Source organism: Phoca vitulina, unplaced genomic scaffold, assembly GCF_004348235.1.
Source record: "Phoca vitulina isolate PV1807 unplaced genomic scaffold, GSC_HSeal_1.0 scaffold33, whole genome shotgun sequence".
In the NCBI taxonomy this organism is placed as follows: domain Eukaryota; kingdom Metazoa; phylum Chordata; class Mammalia; order Carnivora; family Phocidae; genus Phoca; species Phoca vitulina.
In genome coordinates, this window is record NW_022589736.1 from 15062023 (window position 1) to 15078953 (window position 16931).

General features: G+C 37.5%; 1 protein-coding gene across 3 annotated transcripts in view; it reads left to right on the forward strand.

Annotated features, from left to right (window-relative positions):
- Window positions 1-16931, forward strand: part of PRPF18 (pre-mRNA processing factor 18) — a 51672-nt gene that overhangs the window by 20212 nt on the left and 14529 nt on the right. For 2 of the 3 annotated variants that reach the window (XM_032425653.1, XM_032425654.1), the window contains 7 exons: window positions 16-120; window positions 2185-2298; window positions 7127-7273; window positions 8843-8911; window positions 11013-11153; window positions 11289-11360; window positions 13674-13829. In XM_032425653.1, coding sequence (XP_032281544.1) covers window positions 16-120; window positions 2185-2298; window positions 7127-7273; window positions 8843-8911; window positions 11013-11153; window positions 11289-11360; window positions 13674-13829 — 804 coding nt within the window. Of the gene's footprint in view, window positions 1-15; window positions 121-2184; window positions 2299-7126; window positions 7274-8842; window positions 8912-11012; window positions 11154-11288; window positions 11361-13673; window positions 15204-16931 lie in introns of those variants that run through there. The other variant, XM_032425655.1, reaches the window with a different exon arrangement.

Consider the following 16931-nt stretch of genomic DNA (forward strand, 5'->3'; position numbering starts at 1 on the left):
TGGCTATTAATACAGATACAGCCGAAAGAGGAGGACCAGAAACCATTAACTTCTTCAAATCCAGTGCTAGAACTTGAACTGGCAGAGGAAAAGTTACCCATGACTCTTTCTAGGCAAGAGGTAAAATGAAAAAAAAAAAAAATCTTCAGAGCATTTGCATTTATCTCCAGTTCTTTCCAGTAAGCTCTGTGTCGTTATTGCCTATATAACATGTCTGACTGAACTAAACTAATGTGCAGCTAGCCAGTTTTTCTTCTTGAGGTTCTAAATTAGTCTCTGTTTTTGTTTTTTTTTAAGATTTTATTTATTTGAGAGAGAGATCACACATGCATGAGCACAGGGGTAGGGACAGAGGTAAAGGGAGAGGGGAGAAGCAGATTCCCCGCTGAGCAGGGAGCCAGCCATGGGGGCTCAACATGGGGGCTGAGGGACTTGGGGGCTCGATCTCAGGACCCTGAGATCATGACCTGAGCCAAAGGCAGATGCTTAACTGAGCCACCCAGATGCGCCAATCTCTGCTTTTCTCGATACTCTTAAACTTTTAAAAGAATGTTTTTCTAAACTTTAAAAATTAAACACATTGTTCTAAAAAAATATATATATTAATTATACATAAATTATTTGTCTAAATTATTTTAAACATACATTTTGTAACTTAATACATCTTTCTAGGTCAAAATACAGATCTGTATAATTTTTTATGACTATATAATTTCCCATAATTTAGAAACCTATTATTTTAATAATGGTCATTTAGATTGCTTCAGCATTTCCTGATTGTAAATCAAACTAAGATGAACGTCTTTATACAGATGTCATTGCATGATGCTAATGTATGATTGTTCCCTTTGGAAAATTTGCTAGAAGCATGGTTTCTGGAGTCTGTTGACTAAAGACTGTGCATTTCTATGACTTGGGGTACGTATCACCACAGGGCTCTGTAGACCTGTTGTCCCAGTTTGTACTCTTTAACTACAGTGCTCGTCTATACTCTGGTCAGTATCAACTATTACTTTTATGAAAAAGCCAAAAACAACAAAAATTTCAAGATAACTCATGTGACGTGAAGAATGCAAACTCTACAGAGGGGTACCAAACAAAAATGGAACAGAAGGAAAGGGAGGAAAGGACAGCTGACTCTAAACGCTGTCATGGGGAAATTGGATGAAGGAATTTGGAATACCTAGCCCAAAGAGAAGAATATTGGAGACCTAAAAAAAAAAAAAAAAATCCATTGATAGCAGCTGTGATTTTGAAAAAGAATTTCGTATTCTCTGTGGTTTCATAAAGTAGAACTAAGATAAGTGGGTAGAATTTTGAGGGAGGGAGGTTTTAGTTTATTGTGAGAAGTAAAACCTATCTGTCCAAAACTGGGATGAAGAGATGTGGTCCTTATCATTTGTCAGTCACGGACCTGGTAGAGGTGTGTTTGAGGTCATTTCTGCATTGATGGGCGATAGCACCGGATGGCCTCTTAAGCTGCTTTTGAATACCAAGCTTTGGTTAACTCAGTGGAGCTCGACCAGTAGTTTCTGTGCTACTATTTACGTTTCCAGATAAAGTTCTTGATACTTAAAGAATATTTTGGATCAACCTTTATTTTTCTCAGTTATTTTTTTCTTGTTATGAAATGGAACATGTATACAAATAACATACTAAACATGCATGTGCAATATAATGAAGGATTATAAAACAAACACCCATTAACCATCACCCAAGTCAAGACACAGTATTATCAGCCCCGCAAAAGCCTGACCTGTGCCCTGCCTTGATCATTACTCACTTCTCTTCTGGGAGATAAGTGTTTGGTTTTAATGTAGTCTTGGAATGCTGATGCCAGGCTATGGTCCATGAGTTATCAACTGACTCCGGACTTATTTTCCTTCTATATAAAAAAAAAAGTATATAAAAGTTATCACTCCCGTCCATCTTAATGCTTTTCTTAGGTATTCTGTGATACAGATGGAGCCTTTGCTGAAACGGTCAGCCGAAGGACCTTAAGCATGGTAGGGTTTCTTAAGGTGTGACAGTAACTTACTATATCCATTCACGGAAAATTAAAGAAAAAACAAACACAACTGACTTTTTCTGTCTACATTTCAGAATAAGTATTTGGTCACCTAAAGGAGGAATTACTGTTACTCAAAACATTGGAATTACTTTTATTGTTATTACTTCTTACAGGTTATCAGAAGATTGAGAGAAAGAGGAGAACCAATCAGACTGTTTGGAGAAACTGATTATGATGCTTTTCAACGTTTAAGAAAAATAGAGATCCTCACACCAGAAGTAAACAAGGTAAGAAGTCAAAACAAAACTTGAGAAAGATTACTGTACCACATAAACAAGAATAGTATGGAGTTTGAGTAATTGCATTATTACAGGCAAAGATGGAAAAATAAAGTTGCCAGATTACTGCTACTGAATGTAAGTTTTCTTTAATTTTTTTAAAAAACACCTATCGTAAGTCTACAGTTCAGTGCATTTTGACAAATCCACTCCGAGTATGTAACCACCACCCTTAGGAAGATACAGAATGTTTTCATCACACAAAAACATGCCCAGTGCCCCTTCTTAGCCAGTCCTATTCCTTCTACTCAATGCCTGCACAAACACCTTTTAAAATTCTATCACTGTAGATTAATTTTGCTTGTTCTGCATTTCATATAGATGGAGTCATAAGAGTATGTCTGGCTTCTTATGCTGAGCATATTTTTTAAATTATTGTTTCTGCAGAAATCAGTAGTTTGTTCCTTTTCATTGCTGATGATAGTTATCTGAATATCCCACCATTTGTTTTCAACTTCGGGCTGTTATGAATAACACTGCTATGAACATTCTTAAACAGGTCTGTTTTTGACCTGTGTTACTTCTCTTTGGTAAATATGGTCTATCTCTTGGTAAATATCTGAAGTAGAATTGCTGAATAATAAGAGTAAATGTGTGCTTTAGTTTTTAAGAAATGCCAAGTATTTCTAAATGTCATCAGTATTTGTTATTTTAAGTCTTTTAAATTGTAACCATTCTCTTGTATGTGTAGTCGTATTTCATTGCGGTTCTATTTTACAGCCTCCTGTTAACTAAAGGTAATGAGTATCTTTTCATAGACTTATTGCCCATGTATTTCTCTGGTTAGTGCATGTTAAAATCTTTTGTTCATGTTTTAATTGGGTTATTTGCCCTTTAATTTTTGAATTGTAGTTCTTTGTATGTTCTGAATACAAGTCCTTTGTCAGATGTACCGATACATGGTTTGTGACTATTTTCTGCTAGTCTTTGGCTTACCTGCTCTTTTCATGGTGTCTTTTGATGGGCAGCAGTTTTGCATTTTGATGAAGTCCACTTTTTTCTTTTATGGTTATTGCTTTTGGTGTTTTCCTTAAGAAATATTTGCCTATCCCAAGGTTTTGAAGAGATGCTCTTTATTTTCTCTAAAAGCTTAACAGTTACAGCTTTTAGGGCTTTTATCTTGTTTTATACCTCAGCAGATGGTCTGTCTTGGTGAATATTCCATAGGCTCCTGAAAAAAATGTCTTTTATACATTGGGTAAATGTCAGTTACACTAGTGTTGTTCAGATCTTCTGTGGCCTTAATTTGCTCTCTCTACCCATTTGCTTTCTCAATTACTGAGAGACAGGTGTGGTGATCTATGGCTGTGTAACAAACCACCCAAAACTGAAGAGTTCAAACAATTTATAAAATCTTTTTCAGGGGCGCCTGGGCGGTTCAGTTGTTAAGTGTCTGCCTTCAGCTCAGGTCACGATCCCGGGGTCCTGGGATTGAGCCCTGCATCTGGCTCCCTACTCTGTGGGGGGCCTGCTTCTCCCTCTCCCACTCCCCCTGCTTGTGTTCCCTCTCTTGCTGTCTCTCTAATAAATAAATAAAATCTTTAAAAATAATAAAATAAAATAAAATCTTTTTCAGTCCTCTATGCCTATAACAAACCACCCTGAAGCTTAGTAACTTAATTTATTATTATCTCTTACGGTTCTGTGGTTTGATTGGGTGGGGGTAAACTGGACAGTTTTTTTTGCTTGGAGTCTCGCATGTGATTGCAGTTAGATGTGGACTGTGGCCAAGGTCATCAAAGGCTCCCTTGGACTGGCCTTCCAACTGCATAATATTTTAGAGGTTCATCTATGTGATAGTGTAGGTCAAAATTTCCTTCCTTCCTGAGGCTGAATAGTTCTCTCTTATATGTATGGAGAGAATTTGTTTATCCAATCAGCTTCGATGGGCATTTGAGTTATTGCTACCTTACAGCTATTGTGAATAATGCTGCTTTGAACATAGGTTTACAAATACCTGTTTGAGTCCCTGCTTTCACTTCTTTTGTGTACACCCCAGATGTAGACTTGGTGGATCATGCAGTCATTCTCCGTTTAACTTCTTTTAAGCATAAATGAATTAAGAATATTCTTCCATTGTAATGTTCACAGCAGTTTTAAAAAAAATTTTCAGTCCTGTTTAAAACCTTAAATTCTTAGAGTTAGTGGTTTTTATAATGCTTCATTTTTACCAACATTTATTTATTTTCTATATTCTGAGTTCCTTTCTTAACCAAAGATAGTATTAAAATACTAATGTGAACTATTAGTATGTGATTTAATTTTTCTACTAGTCATGTTTCATTCCTTGAAAAATTCCTAGTTACTAATATTAATTCATTACAACCTGCTGTATTTTAATCTTGCTCAAGCTTGTCCCAGATACTAAAAAGAGTTTCTCATTTGTAAAAAAAAATTTTTTTTTTAAGATTTTATTTATTTGACAGAGACACAGTGAGAGAGGGAACAGAAGCAGGGGGAGTGGGAGAGGGAGAAGCAGGCTTCCCGCCGAGCAGGGACCCTGATGTGGGCCTCGATCCCATGACCCTGGGATCAGGACCTGAGCTGAAGGCAGAAGCTTAATGACTGAGCCACCCAGGCGCCCCTCTCATTTGTAAATTTTTTTTAAAATGAGGTATAATTGACATATTAGTTTCAGATGTACAACTTAGTGATTTAATATTTGTGTATGTTGTGAAATGATCCCCACAATAAGTGTAGTTAATACCTGTCACCATACATTTTTTTTTTCTTGTGGTGAGGACTTTTAAGATCTACTCTTACTAACTTTTAAGTAGGCATTAACTGTGGTCACCATCCTGTGCATTACATTCCTGTGACTTATTTTCTAATTAGAAATATGTGAAGATGATAACATAAGTGTGAATGCATTCTAAAGCTCTCCATATTTACTCCTCCTGGCCACATCTTAGGTTTTTGATGTCACATTTTACATGTTTTTCTTATGCATCCTTTAACTAATGATAGTAGTTAGTTATTTTTACTACCTTTGTCTTCATAAGTGATTAATCTACTACCTTTACTGTATATGTACCTATTCCAGTGAGATTTATACTTTCATATGTTGTAGTATTACTAATTAACCCCCTGAGCTTAAAGAAGGCCCCTTAACATTTCTTTTAAGGCTGGTTTAGTGGCGATGAACTCACTTAGTTTTGCTTGTCTGGGAGACTATTTCTCTTCCAATTCTGAATGATGACTTTGTGAGGTAGAGTATTCTTGCTTTGAAGTTTTTTCTTGCAGCACTTTGAATATATTATGCTCTACCCCCTTTGTCCTGCAAAATTTCTGCTGAAAAATCTGCTAATAGTCTTATGTACACAACAAATGGTTTTTATTTTGCTGCTTTTAATAGTCTCTCCTTGTCTTTACCTTTTGATATTTTAATTAGAATGTGTCTTGGTGTGACTGTGTGTAAGTTTTTGAGGTGATTGCCATACATTTTCCACAGCAGCTGCACCATTTTACATTTCCAGCAATGAAGGGTTCCATTTCTCCACATCCTAGCCAACACTTACTACTACTACTATCTTTGATCATAGCCATCCTGATGGATTTGAAGTGGTATCTTATTGTGTGTATTTTTTTTTTTAAGGTTTTATTTATTTGAGTGAGAGAGCACGAGAGAGAGCACGAGCAGCGGGAAGGGGCAGAGGGAGGGGGAGAAGCAGACTTCCCGCTAAGCAGGAAGCTCGATGCGGAGCTCAGTCATGACCTGAGTCAAAGGCAGATGCTTAACTGACTGAGCCACCCAGGCGCCCCCTTATTGTGGTTTTGATTTGCATTTCCCTAATGACTAGTGATGTTAAGCATCTTTTTGTTTGCTTATTGGCCTTTTATGTGTGGTCTTCTATTCAAGACCTTTGCGCATTTTTAGTGAGTGGTTTTTTGTTGTTGTTGTTACATGTAGCAGTTCTTTATATATTCTGGATATCAGTCATTATCAGATTAGTGACTTGCAAATATTTCTCCCATTGCACAGGTTATCTTTTCATTGATAGTACTTTGCAGAAAAGTTTTTAGTTTTGATGAAGTCCAATTTTGTTCTTTTGTATTTTGGGGTTTTTTTTGCCTGTGCCTTTGGTGTTGTATCCAAGAAATGATTGCCAAATCCAATATCATGAAGCTTTTCCCATGTGTTGTCTTCTGGGAGTTTTATAGTTTCAGCTATTAAATGTACATCTTTGATTCATTTTGAGTTAGTTTTTGTATGTGGTGTAAGGTATGGGTCCAGCTTTAAGGCTTCTTCTGTTTTTACCAAATGGTCACAAACTGGATATGAATAGATGGTGGAATTTGCTGGTTTATTAGAAACCTAGTGAAAGCCTAGGATATAGATGAGACATTAGTTTCATATTATTGACACTGCTGAATGTTAAGGGAATTCAGAGTAGTTACAGTGAGGTTAGACATTTTAAATAAACTGGGAAAATGGGTTGAAGGCTCTAGTGGAGACCTGGTCACTTGCGCTAGACCTCATTAGAAAATTTCAGCATTTATGAATATTCTCATTTGGATTGGTCAACACATATGTTTTATTTTTCTGACCAGAGTAGCTATTGTGCATACATTCTTTAAAATTTAAATATGTTCATTATAATTAACTTTGGACAATGATGATAGCTGCATAATAAATTGAAATCTTAGAGTCTCTAGTTTTACTAAGCTCTTAACTCCTGTGGAGGAAAAAAAATGAATTGTACTTATTAGTAGTGAAAAATCAAAAGGGAAACATCAGTGAAATTCCATAATGTGTGTATTTTTTCACCTTTCTCAGGGATTGAGGAATGATCTGAAAGCAGCTTTGGATAAGATCGACCAGCAGTACCTCAATGAGCTTGTGGGTGGTCAGGAACCTGGAGAGGAAGACACACAGAATGATTTGAAAGTTCATGAAGAAAACACCACAATTGAAGAGTTAGAGGTAATCTTTACACCCACCTGATCTCATTACCCCATCATATCCCTTCATTCTCTGGGGCAGATGCTTGAGTTCATCATATTGTTCAGTTCAGAGCACACTACTATTGTCTGTGGTCATTACAAAGACCTTTTTTTAAAAAATTTTGTGCTTTTATTTATTCACTCCCTTTTTTTTTTAAAAGATTTATTTATTTGACAGAGAGAGACACAGTGAGAGAGGGAACACAAGCAGGGGGAGTGGGAGAGGGAGAAGCAGGCTTCCCGCGGAGCAGGGAGCCCGATGCGGGGCTCAATCCCAGGACCCCGGGATCATGACCTGAGCTGAAGGCAGACGCTTAACGACTGAGCCACCCAGGTGCCCCATTCACTCCCTCTTTACTCCTTCTCCACTCACATTCTGATATATTTGATGTGCATCCTCTTATTTGTTGGCGGTCTTGTAAAACCAGTAGTATTTTGTATGCTTGTGTTTTTAATATACATAAATGATACTATACTGTGAATTTTTTTTTTTTTACATTTCTTTTTTCCACTTTGAACTGTATTTAAGATCCATCCTTGATGCTTTATGTATATCTGAACCATTGATTTTTAACTCCTGCATAGCATTTCATATTTTGTGGCATTCACTACCTTTTACTTTTTGTTGCCTTGTAATGAGAGCTGGATTGCTCCCAGCTCCCTATTACTACAGACAGCTTTGTGATGAATAGTCTTGTATGTAACCCCTGTGGACTCAGAAGTAGGATGGCTGGATTTTTATATATGTAACTTGTCCAGGTTCTGTCACGTTGCTCTCTGGAATGGCTGTACCAGTCTACACCCCTGTCAGAAGGGTGTGCGAGCCTTTTACTCCCACAGCCCTGCCAACACTTGGCAGTATCTTGCTTTTTAATTTTTGCCAATGTGTTGAATGTGGAGTGATACATGTAATCCTAATTAAAAAGCTGTGTTGTGCTATCTAAATATCTAGCTCAAGCAGAAATTATGGCTTAGTTGAAAGCTTCTACTGCTTAATAAAGATAAACTGCTATTTTTCTTTTCATTCCTGACTGCGCTCTTCATGAGATCATAGTTGTTTTAATTGTGCCTCTCCTCCTACCACCCCCAGCACCTTTCTTTGGACCCTAAATTTGACAGAAATAGTGCAAGCAACCATTTCTGGGCTTTCTTTTTTCTTAAATAGCTTTATTGAGATATTTACATACTTTACAGCTTACCCATTTAAAATATACAATTCACTGGTTTTTAGTATATTCGCAGGTTGATGCAGCCATCATCACAACCTAATTCTAGAACGTTTCTGTTCCTTTAAAAAGAAATCTACCCATTAGTTCCCTAAGCCCCCCTTTTTTTGTCTTTTGATTTATAAACAATACCTTGCTCTCTAAATTTCAATGACAAATCGGTGTTTTCTTGTTTTTTTTTTTTAACTTACCTAGAAATTCCTTTAGGTTTTTTAAAAATAGAAATTAGTATATGTAATAAAGGTCCATGTTCATACTGGTGTTGAGAACATCTGTTCAGCTTTTGGTCTTTACTAATGAACAGAAGCATTGTTTTTCTGCAGGCATTGGGAGAATCTTTAGGAAAAGGCGATGATCATAAGGACATGGATATCATTACCAAGTTCCTTAAGGTATGTGTTTTTAGGCTAGGAAAGGACATTTGGGTTGGTTAAAAACTGTTGTTGAATTTTTGGATGATTTAAGGGTTAAGGACTGGAAAGGGAATCCCTCAGTAAACATGTTTTGGACATATACAGTTTATGATATTGCTGTGCACTGGGATATAGAGGTTAATCAAAGGAGATGTATATTTACTTCACTGCTGCACTTTAAAACTGACTTGTTAATGTAAACACGCAGAATCAAAGCAGTGGAATGAACAAGAAGTTGGGGGAGTAAAAAGTTTTTTTTAAAAACACTCCAGGAGGGAGTGCAGTGAGGGGAGTGTTCCAGAAGCTATTATGAGTGGTGATGACAGTAAAGAGAGGAAGGAGGTGGGAAGACCTTGGCAGTGAAAAAAAGCAAACCCATCAGCAACCTTTCAGAGACTGTTCATTTTCTCAGTTCTACAGATAGCTGCATATTCCTGCTATGATGAGCTCAATCCATCTTTCTCCTCAGCATTTCTTACTTTACTGGTTTAGGTAGAGTGTGTGTAAATGCCAGATTCATTTTAGCATTTATTCACAAACTATTTGTGTTCAGGCCAAGAGATTAAAACGCAAGAAGTGCTTTTACTTGTATTAACAATTTAAAAACAACATATTAGTCGTCAAGATTCTCAGTCTATTGAGGATATGGCATGGAATTAGATAGGCATGGGAACTCGTGTGAACTAGAATTTTCCTTTCTGAGTGACAGCCTCTCTTTATAGAGGCTACCCATAGGTAACGCCACTAGGGGGGTATGTCCTCTGCTACCTTCCCTGTGTACCTGCCTCTAGAAACCATGTTCTTGATGCATTTAAACCCAAGGGGCACTAGGGTGGCTTTCCAGGGCTGGGTGGAGGGGTTATAGTTTATTTCTGTTCTTTGTTTTCCTTCTTTCTCCTTTGTCAGGTGCTTTATTGGGAATATTTAACTAAATCATCATCTCTACTACAAAAGCAGAAAGTCCAAATAGAGGCGTACCCCATTTTATAGTGCTTGGTTTTATTGTGCTTTGCAGATAATGCGGTTTTCTTCGGTGGTTTTTTGTTGTTGTTTTGGGGTTTTTGTTGTTGTTGTAGTTTTTACAAATGGATGGTTTGTGGCAGCCACGTGTGGAGCAAGTGTATTGGCACTGTTTTTCCAATAGAATTTGTTCACCTTGTATCTCTGTCACATTTTGGTGATTCTCGCAATACTTCAAACTTTTTCTTTGTTACTATATTTGTCATGGTTAATTGTGATCATTGATTAGGACGTGAAAGCTCAGATGATGATGAGCCTGTTTTAGCAATAACGTATTTAAATTTTAAGGGGGGAGGGGGAGAGGAAGAGAGAGAATCTCAAGCAGGCTCCGTGCCCAGCGCAGATCCTGACGCGGGGGCTGACTCTCATGACCCTGAGAACAGAAATCAAGAGTCGGATGCTTAACCGACTGGGCCACCCAGGCACCCCAGCAATAATGTATTTTTTAATTAAGGTATATATATTGGTTTTTTTTTTTTTTGATGTAATGTTATCCTATGCTTAATAGACTACATTATAGTGTAAACATAACTTTATATGCATTAGGAAACTAAAAAATTCACTTGACTCACTTTATTGTGATACTCGCTTTATTAATGCGGTGGTGTGGAACCAATCCCGCAGTGTCCATGGGGTATGCCTGTATCATATCATCATACTTGGAAGATTAATTATCACAGCACATACGATATTATGGCAAATAAGTGTAGGTGGGTTGAATTTTAGTAGAAATACGAGTAAAAGTTTATTTCTGTCAAAGTTACCTATGAAATTTGAAATTTGATAGTTCTTGTTAGGGGGAAATTGATTATCTTTGAGCTAGGAATACATACATATATAGAATAGGGAAGTTTGTGACTTGCCAAAAGCACTACAAAATATACGTGTTGTGTATGACAAAATAAGCAGAAATAGTTCATTAATTAGATATTGATGCTATTTTAATTAGAAAAAAATTTACTCTAAATATGATAATATATTGTTTGTGTGTTAGATAACTTTTAAACCTTTTGAACCACTGGGTGGCGTCGTAGTCTAAATTTACCCATTCTTTCAACAGTTTCTTCTTGGTGTTTGGGCTAAAGAACTGAATGCCAGAGAGGATTATGTGAAGCGCAGTGTGCAGGGCAAACTGAACAGTGCTACTCAAAAACAGACTGAGTCCTATCTCAGACCCCTTTTCAGAAAGCTACGGAAAAGGGTAAGGTTCCTCGAAAAATGCTTTTACATAACTGATTTTTTAAAAAAAAGAATATATAAAGTTTGAATAAATGGCAGTCTGTAATTATACACAGTAGCTTCCAAAAATAGTTAACGCTTTTTTTTTCTTTTCCAGAATCTTCCTGCTGATATTAAAGAATCCATAACAGATATTATTAAATTCATGTTGCAGAGAGAATATGTAAAGGTACATTACCATGTTGGGCATCAGTATCATGGTTATGAGCTTATCTAGGTTGTGTGTGCATAATACCTTCATTTGGTGTGGGAGTATTTTACATAGGAGCTTTAAGAATAAATGTGAAATGAATTAGTAGTAAAAAAAAAAAAAAAACCCAAAACCTTTTATCTAATTCATTGTCAACTTTATTATTAGGCATTGATAATAAACTTTACTGACCACATTGGTTTTTCAGTCATTTTTAAGGTAGGTGTGAAGATTCTTCAGAGCATGAACTGGATCTAGGCAATGTTCATTTCATGAATGGGATTGAATTTCAAAGATTGTTCAAGATTATGGCTTGGAACAAATTTTCCCATAGAAGCAATGTTATGTAGATTAGTTTCCCACTCCAGCTATAAAAGCCTACTTAATCTGTAATATAGATAAACTATTGTACTAACGATACAATGGAATTTAACCACCCTTTATACTTGTATGAGAAAATGTTCCAAGTAAGGCCACCAGAATTCATCCCTCCCATTTCAGAACAGCAACAATAGCAGACCCCTTGTTAGGGAAGACTTTTCCCCTTGCCCCGGTGTCTTTGTTCCCGAATGGGCTCGAGGAGGAGGCGGCGGTGGCAGGAGGAAAGAGCTCCCCGTGGCCCGGCGCTCCTGGAGTGGAGTTCAGAAAGGGGAGTGGGAGGCTGTCAGTCAGTGCAGGGAACGTAAAGAGAATGCCTGCTGTACCAGTAGTGGGGATTGGAAATGTGCCCCTGCGTCTGGCCCATCAGCAGAGTCTCAAGAGGGAAGCTTCTAGTGGCAGTGCCTCTCAGGAGTGAAGAGGAGGGAGTTTCGGCCAACAGTTATGCTGACCATTCCAGAGTAGTAGGTGGGGCTCTAGCAGAAAAGTGGGGGTGCCAGTGCTTACTCCTGCGCTTGGAGTTTCTGTACTCAAGCAGAGGGTGGGCTAGCACGTGTGGGGGCTGTAGCCTCTGGCTAATGAGGCGAACGTAGTGATTTTACTCCCTCTGTTGGAGAGCCAGTTTGTTTTAGCAAGGGAAATGTTTTTGTTTTGTGCCTATAAATTTTATTCCTTTATAGTTTCTAGTAGTTGCATGGTACTTAGTAAGGACAGTTGCCTTGGAATAGATGGATAAGGTCACCGTCACTGCAGAAAGAAATCAAATCACTTGCCAACTAGTGAGCATGCCTTCCCTCTTGTTACTTTTTGCATTTTCATATGAGAGGAATGTGAAAGTTTATTTTGTGTAAACTGCTGAAGAACCAAGAAACTTTAATAACCTGTTTGGACAGCTTTCTTTAGAAATTTGGGGGAACTAAATATTGGACATTTTATCAGTTAATATCCAGTGTGAAAAGTGATACAAGTCAGAATCTGTGTGATAAAAGTGTGTAACATGTTCTTTAAAATTAAATTTTATAAAACTGAGTAGGGCAAATTCAAATTTGTCTTCAGGGTAGAAATGATCTTCCAGTTAGCCTATTTGTAATACCTGATTTTTAAAATCAACTCTGCATATCAATCACATAGGTCTTTGGTTTTCAAAACTAAAATCTCCTCGAGACCTGACTGTATGAACCTCCCTGAAACCCTAGGGGTCTTTCAGAATTTACTTGATTTCTATTTTATTTTTTTTCCTCCTAGGTAGCTAGGCTTGGTTTAGAAAAAGAGCGATTTGTCTTCATCGGGTTCTATCCTTACATTCTGTAGCTTTTCTTTTAACGTTCTTGGCAGGTGGGAGGTGTAGAGTGGCCAAAGTGAAACGATCTCATCCTGTAACTATTCGGCTCGAGGGTTAGTATTTAATCTCTGTTTACACCTCTGCTGTGGACCCTATATGATAGTCCCAGCTCACAGAGCCCCCACTGCTTTCAGAGGCCTGCAGGGCTGTGCACACATAGTTGCAGGTTGGATTCTGAAAAACCAGTTAGCCTCCATCTTCAGCGTGTGACCACCTGCGGAGAAGACTGGGTCTAGAGGAGACCCAAACTAGAGTTTCTATCAGTGCATCAAATTACCTACCTGGTAATTCCAGATCTGAAATGTATTAGTTGCCAGTGCACAAAGGCTGCAAAGGAATGTTTGTCTTTTTACTCACAGGATTAGCTTTGGTTTCTGGTTTTCCATGGACCTGGGCAGGGCAGTCCATCACCTCATATTTTAATTTCTTTTGTTTGAATAATGAGAATGGTAATACTTTCAACATGCTCAAGAGATGGATGAAAATTATGTCATAAAGGGCTGTGAAATACTTCACAAATTGGGACCAACCCAGTATTTTTGCTTTTCTAATCTCTTAAACTTTCTTTTTAGGCTAATGATGCTTATCTTCAGATGGCCATTGGAAATGCCCCTTGGCCCATAGGTGTCACCATGGTTGGTATCCATGCCAGAACTGGCAGAGAAAAGATTTTTTCTAAGCATGTTGCACATGTTTTAAATGATGAAACACAGCGGAAATATATTCAGGTAAGCAATTGGGAGGGAAAGAATTGCTCTGGAGGTTAACATTCTACAATTCCCAAACTGTCAATTTTGAGAGCAGGAGAAGAATTATAGCAAATTGGATGTAGTATGATAGGACACAAGTCCACTTTTAAGTACTTATGTTTAAGACCTCTTCACAGAATAAAATAGAAACCTTGTAAGTTGCATATATGACACAAGACAGGGTGAGGCGTTGTGCTTTAATTAACTCAGCATTGAAATAATGCTATTTCAGTTGGCTTTGGAAGTTTGGTGAAGAAGCACAAGTTTAGACTATTTAGCAGTAAATCTCATTTTGTTATTTTCCAGATAGATTTAACATCTGGGTTAAAAAGAAGGTATGAGTAGTAAAAACCTGGCTTTAATGAATATTAATTATTTTTCAGTAACATTTAATGACCCTTCTTGACACAAACAGGGCTAAAGGGTTAAGTTTATTTTCTTATGGTCCTCTGTGCCTCACATAAACTTGTTTGTGTTGTTGGGTAAAACTTTTCTCAGTGGGGTCAACTGTTAATGCCACTTTTGCCAAATTGTCAAAAATCCCAGATTGTGTCCAATGACTTGTGTCGGATGTTAATTCTAAAGTTTGAAGATGATACTCAGGAGGTTTACTTAAAATGTAAAATTTGCTTAGAATGCATAACGTGCTTTCAGGTTTTGTGCCAGAGAGCAATTATTACCATATTCATGAATTATCTTGTTATGTGATTTCAATCCCAAGTGCTGAAGATTAACTTGTGCGTCATGCTTTATGCCTTATTCATACATATTAGCATTTTCAAATAGTTCAACTTGACTCCCTAATATGAATTGTAGAATTTATAGAGTTCAGATATACTTAAAATTCAAAGACCTTTCTGTTTTTTTAATAACCACCGGTGACTGTATTGAAGGCAAAAAGTTTATTTCGGCGGGGGGTTGGGGTGGTAGGGAAAGTCGTTTGGCTTTTAACAATAGAAAACAGTTTCCAATGATTAAATTTGCTATTTGTGTTCAACTGTACCATGGCCAAAGCCAGTGTGTCTGTAAAAGTCCATATAACAACATAAATTGTCTCAAAAACAGGTTTTTGCTTTTCAGGAATGGCATGATTTCCACTTCCCCTCAAACTGATTTTCTTTTTAAAAATATATCTAACATTTTTAAAGATTTCTGATTTATTTTTGGAAGCTGTATAATGACCTATTCTTCTTCCATTGGTCTTCCTTTTTAACTGTTCTCTTCCCATTTAAAAAAAATCCTACTTTTCCCCCCAAGATGATTAGGGAAAATTGGTAAGTAACTAACCTTTAGGAGGGTGTTTGACTTAAACCCAATAATTTTCTTGTGGACAGATGTTAATTTTTTTTTTTTTTTTTTAAGATTTTATTTATTTATTTGAGAGAGAGAATGAGAGAGAGAGAGCATGAGAGGGGGGAGGGTCAGAGGGAGAAGCAGATTCCCTGCCGAGCAGGGAGCCCGATGCGGGACTCGATCCTTGGACTCCAGGATCATGACCTGAACTGAAGGCAGTCGCTTAACCAACTGAGCCACCCAGGCGCCCAGATGTTAATTTGATAATACAGTCAGGTGGACACATAGCTGGTTGAGTGCGGGATGCCGCAGAGGAATGAATAATGGATCCATGTCTAGGTGGATGCTAGTGAGATGTCATGGGGTTCTTAGTTACCTCAATATTGTCCTGTTAAACATTTTAATGACTGATTTGGTTGACTCTACAGAGAGGTTTATTTATCAGATTTACGGACAACAAGGGTAGGGTGTGTGTTAAGGTGGAAAAGACATTGGCATTCCAAAAGTTCTTGACAGACTGAAGGAAAGAACAGATTCTAAAAATATAATATTGAGCAAGGATGACCATAAAAAAAATTTGGATCCAGTGCCCTGCTTGCTTGACTATACAGTCTGAGCAGTGTATATATGAGAAAGGATTAGGGAATTTAGTAAGCTATACATGCAATAAAATTGATAGTATGATACGGCTGCTACAGAGTCTAATGGTAGCTTATGCTACATTATTAGACATAATAATCTAATTGTAGGTTCCACAAGGCAAGAACATAGTTCACTGTTATATACCCAGAGTCTAGAACAGTACCTTACTCAGAGGTGGGTGCTCCATAAATATTTGCTGATTGAATGAATATTGTATAGGACAAGAAATGTGAAAGTCTTGTTACTTTTGTAGTTCTTTGAGAAACGAGACTGTTGGGGATCTGGGCAAGAGAGCTGTAGATAATGGGGGAACTTTCTGGCAGAAGAGGGAGTAAATTTGTTCTATAGTTAAGGATCAGTTAAGGTAGAGGAAGGAAGACACATTTTTAATCGGTGTAGGGAAACAACAGTTTTCTTTTTATTAAACATTTATTTTTAGAATAATTACAGATAGATTCACAAGAGGTTGCAAAAATAGGACAAAGCTTTTTAACAGAAGTGCCCTGAGACAGTAGTAGGGCCACTGGGAAGATGTGAGGGAGATCCCTGCCACTTGATGTTTGCAAGCATCACGTTAACTCTTGCCCTTTTTGCTCCTCGGATAGCTTTGATTCTGCTCTGCCATTTTCCCTTGAGGCCGTTGCTTAAACCTAAGGTTGCAAACTCACATGCCCATGACAGTAGTAAGTGAGCTGAGTGGTAAGAAACACTTGACCCTCTGTCTTTTGTTTTCCTACTTTCATATAGGCAAAATCAAAGCAGTATTTCATTTTGTCTCAACTCTGTCATAACAGGGGATGGTGGAGGCTAGTGTTTAACCCTCACTGGTGCTGGAGTCACTTCAGCTTGTTGTTCTCTTGGAGGGATAGGGGTCAGTGTTGCTCCATCTTCCACCTTTTTTTTTTAGTATGCCAAATATCTTAATTTTTTCTAAAAAAAAAAAAAAAAAGTATGATTCTATTTTTAAAACAGTGGCACCAAATTAAGTTAGCATTGTGTAAGGACAAATAAAATGCTGGGTTTTTTTATGTCTTAACATAAACCTGTGGTGCTGATCAGCTCAAGGCCAAAGAACACTGCCATCCCCACGTGAGAGTTTTATGAAATTCTTGATGGCGATGAACGGAGTAATTTGCTGTCTTTTGA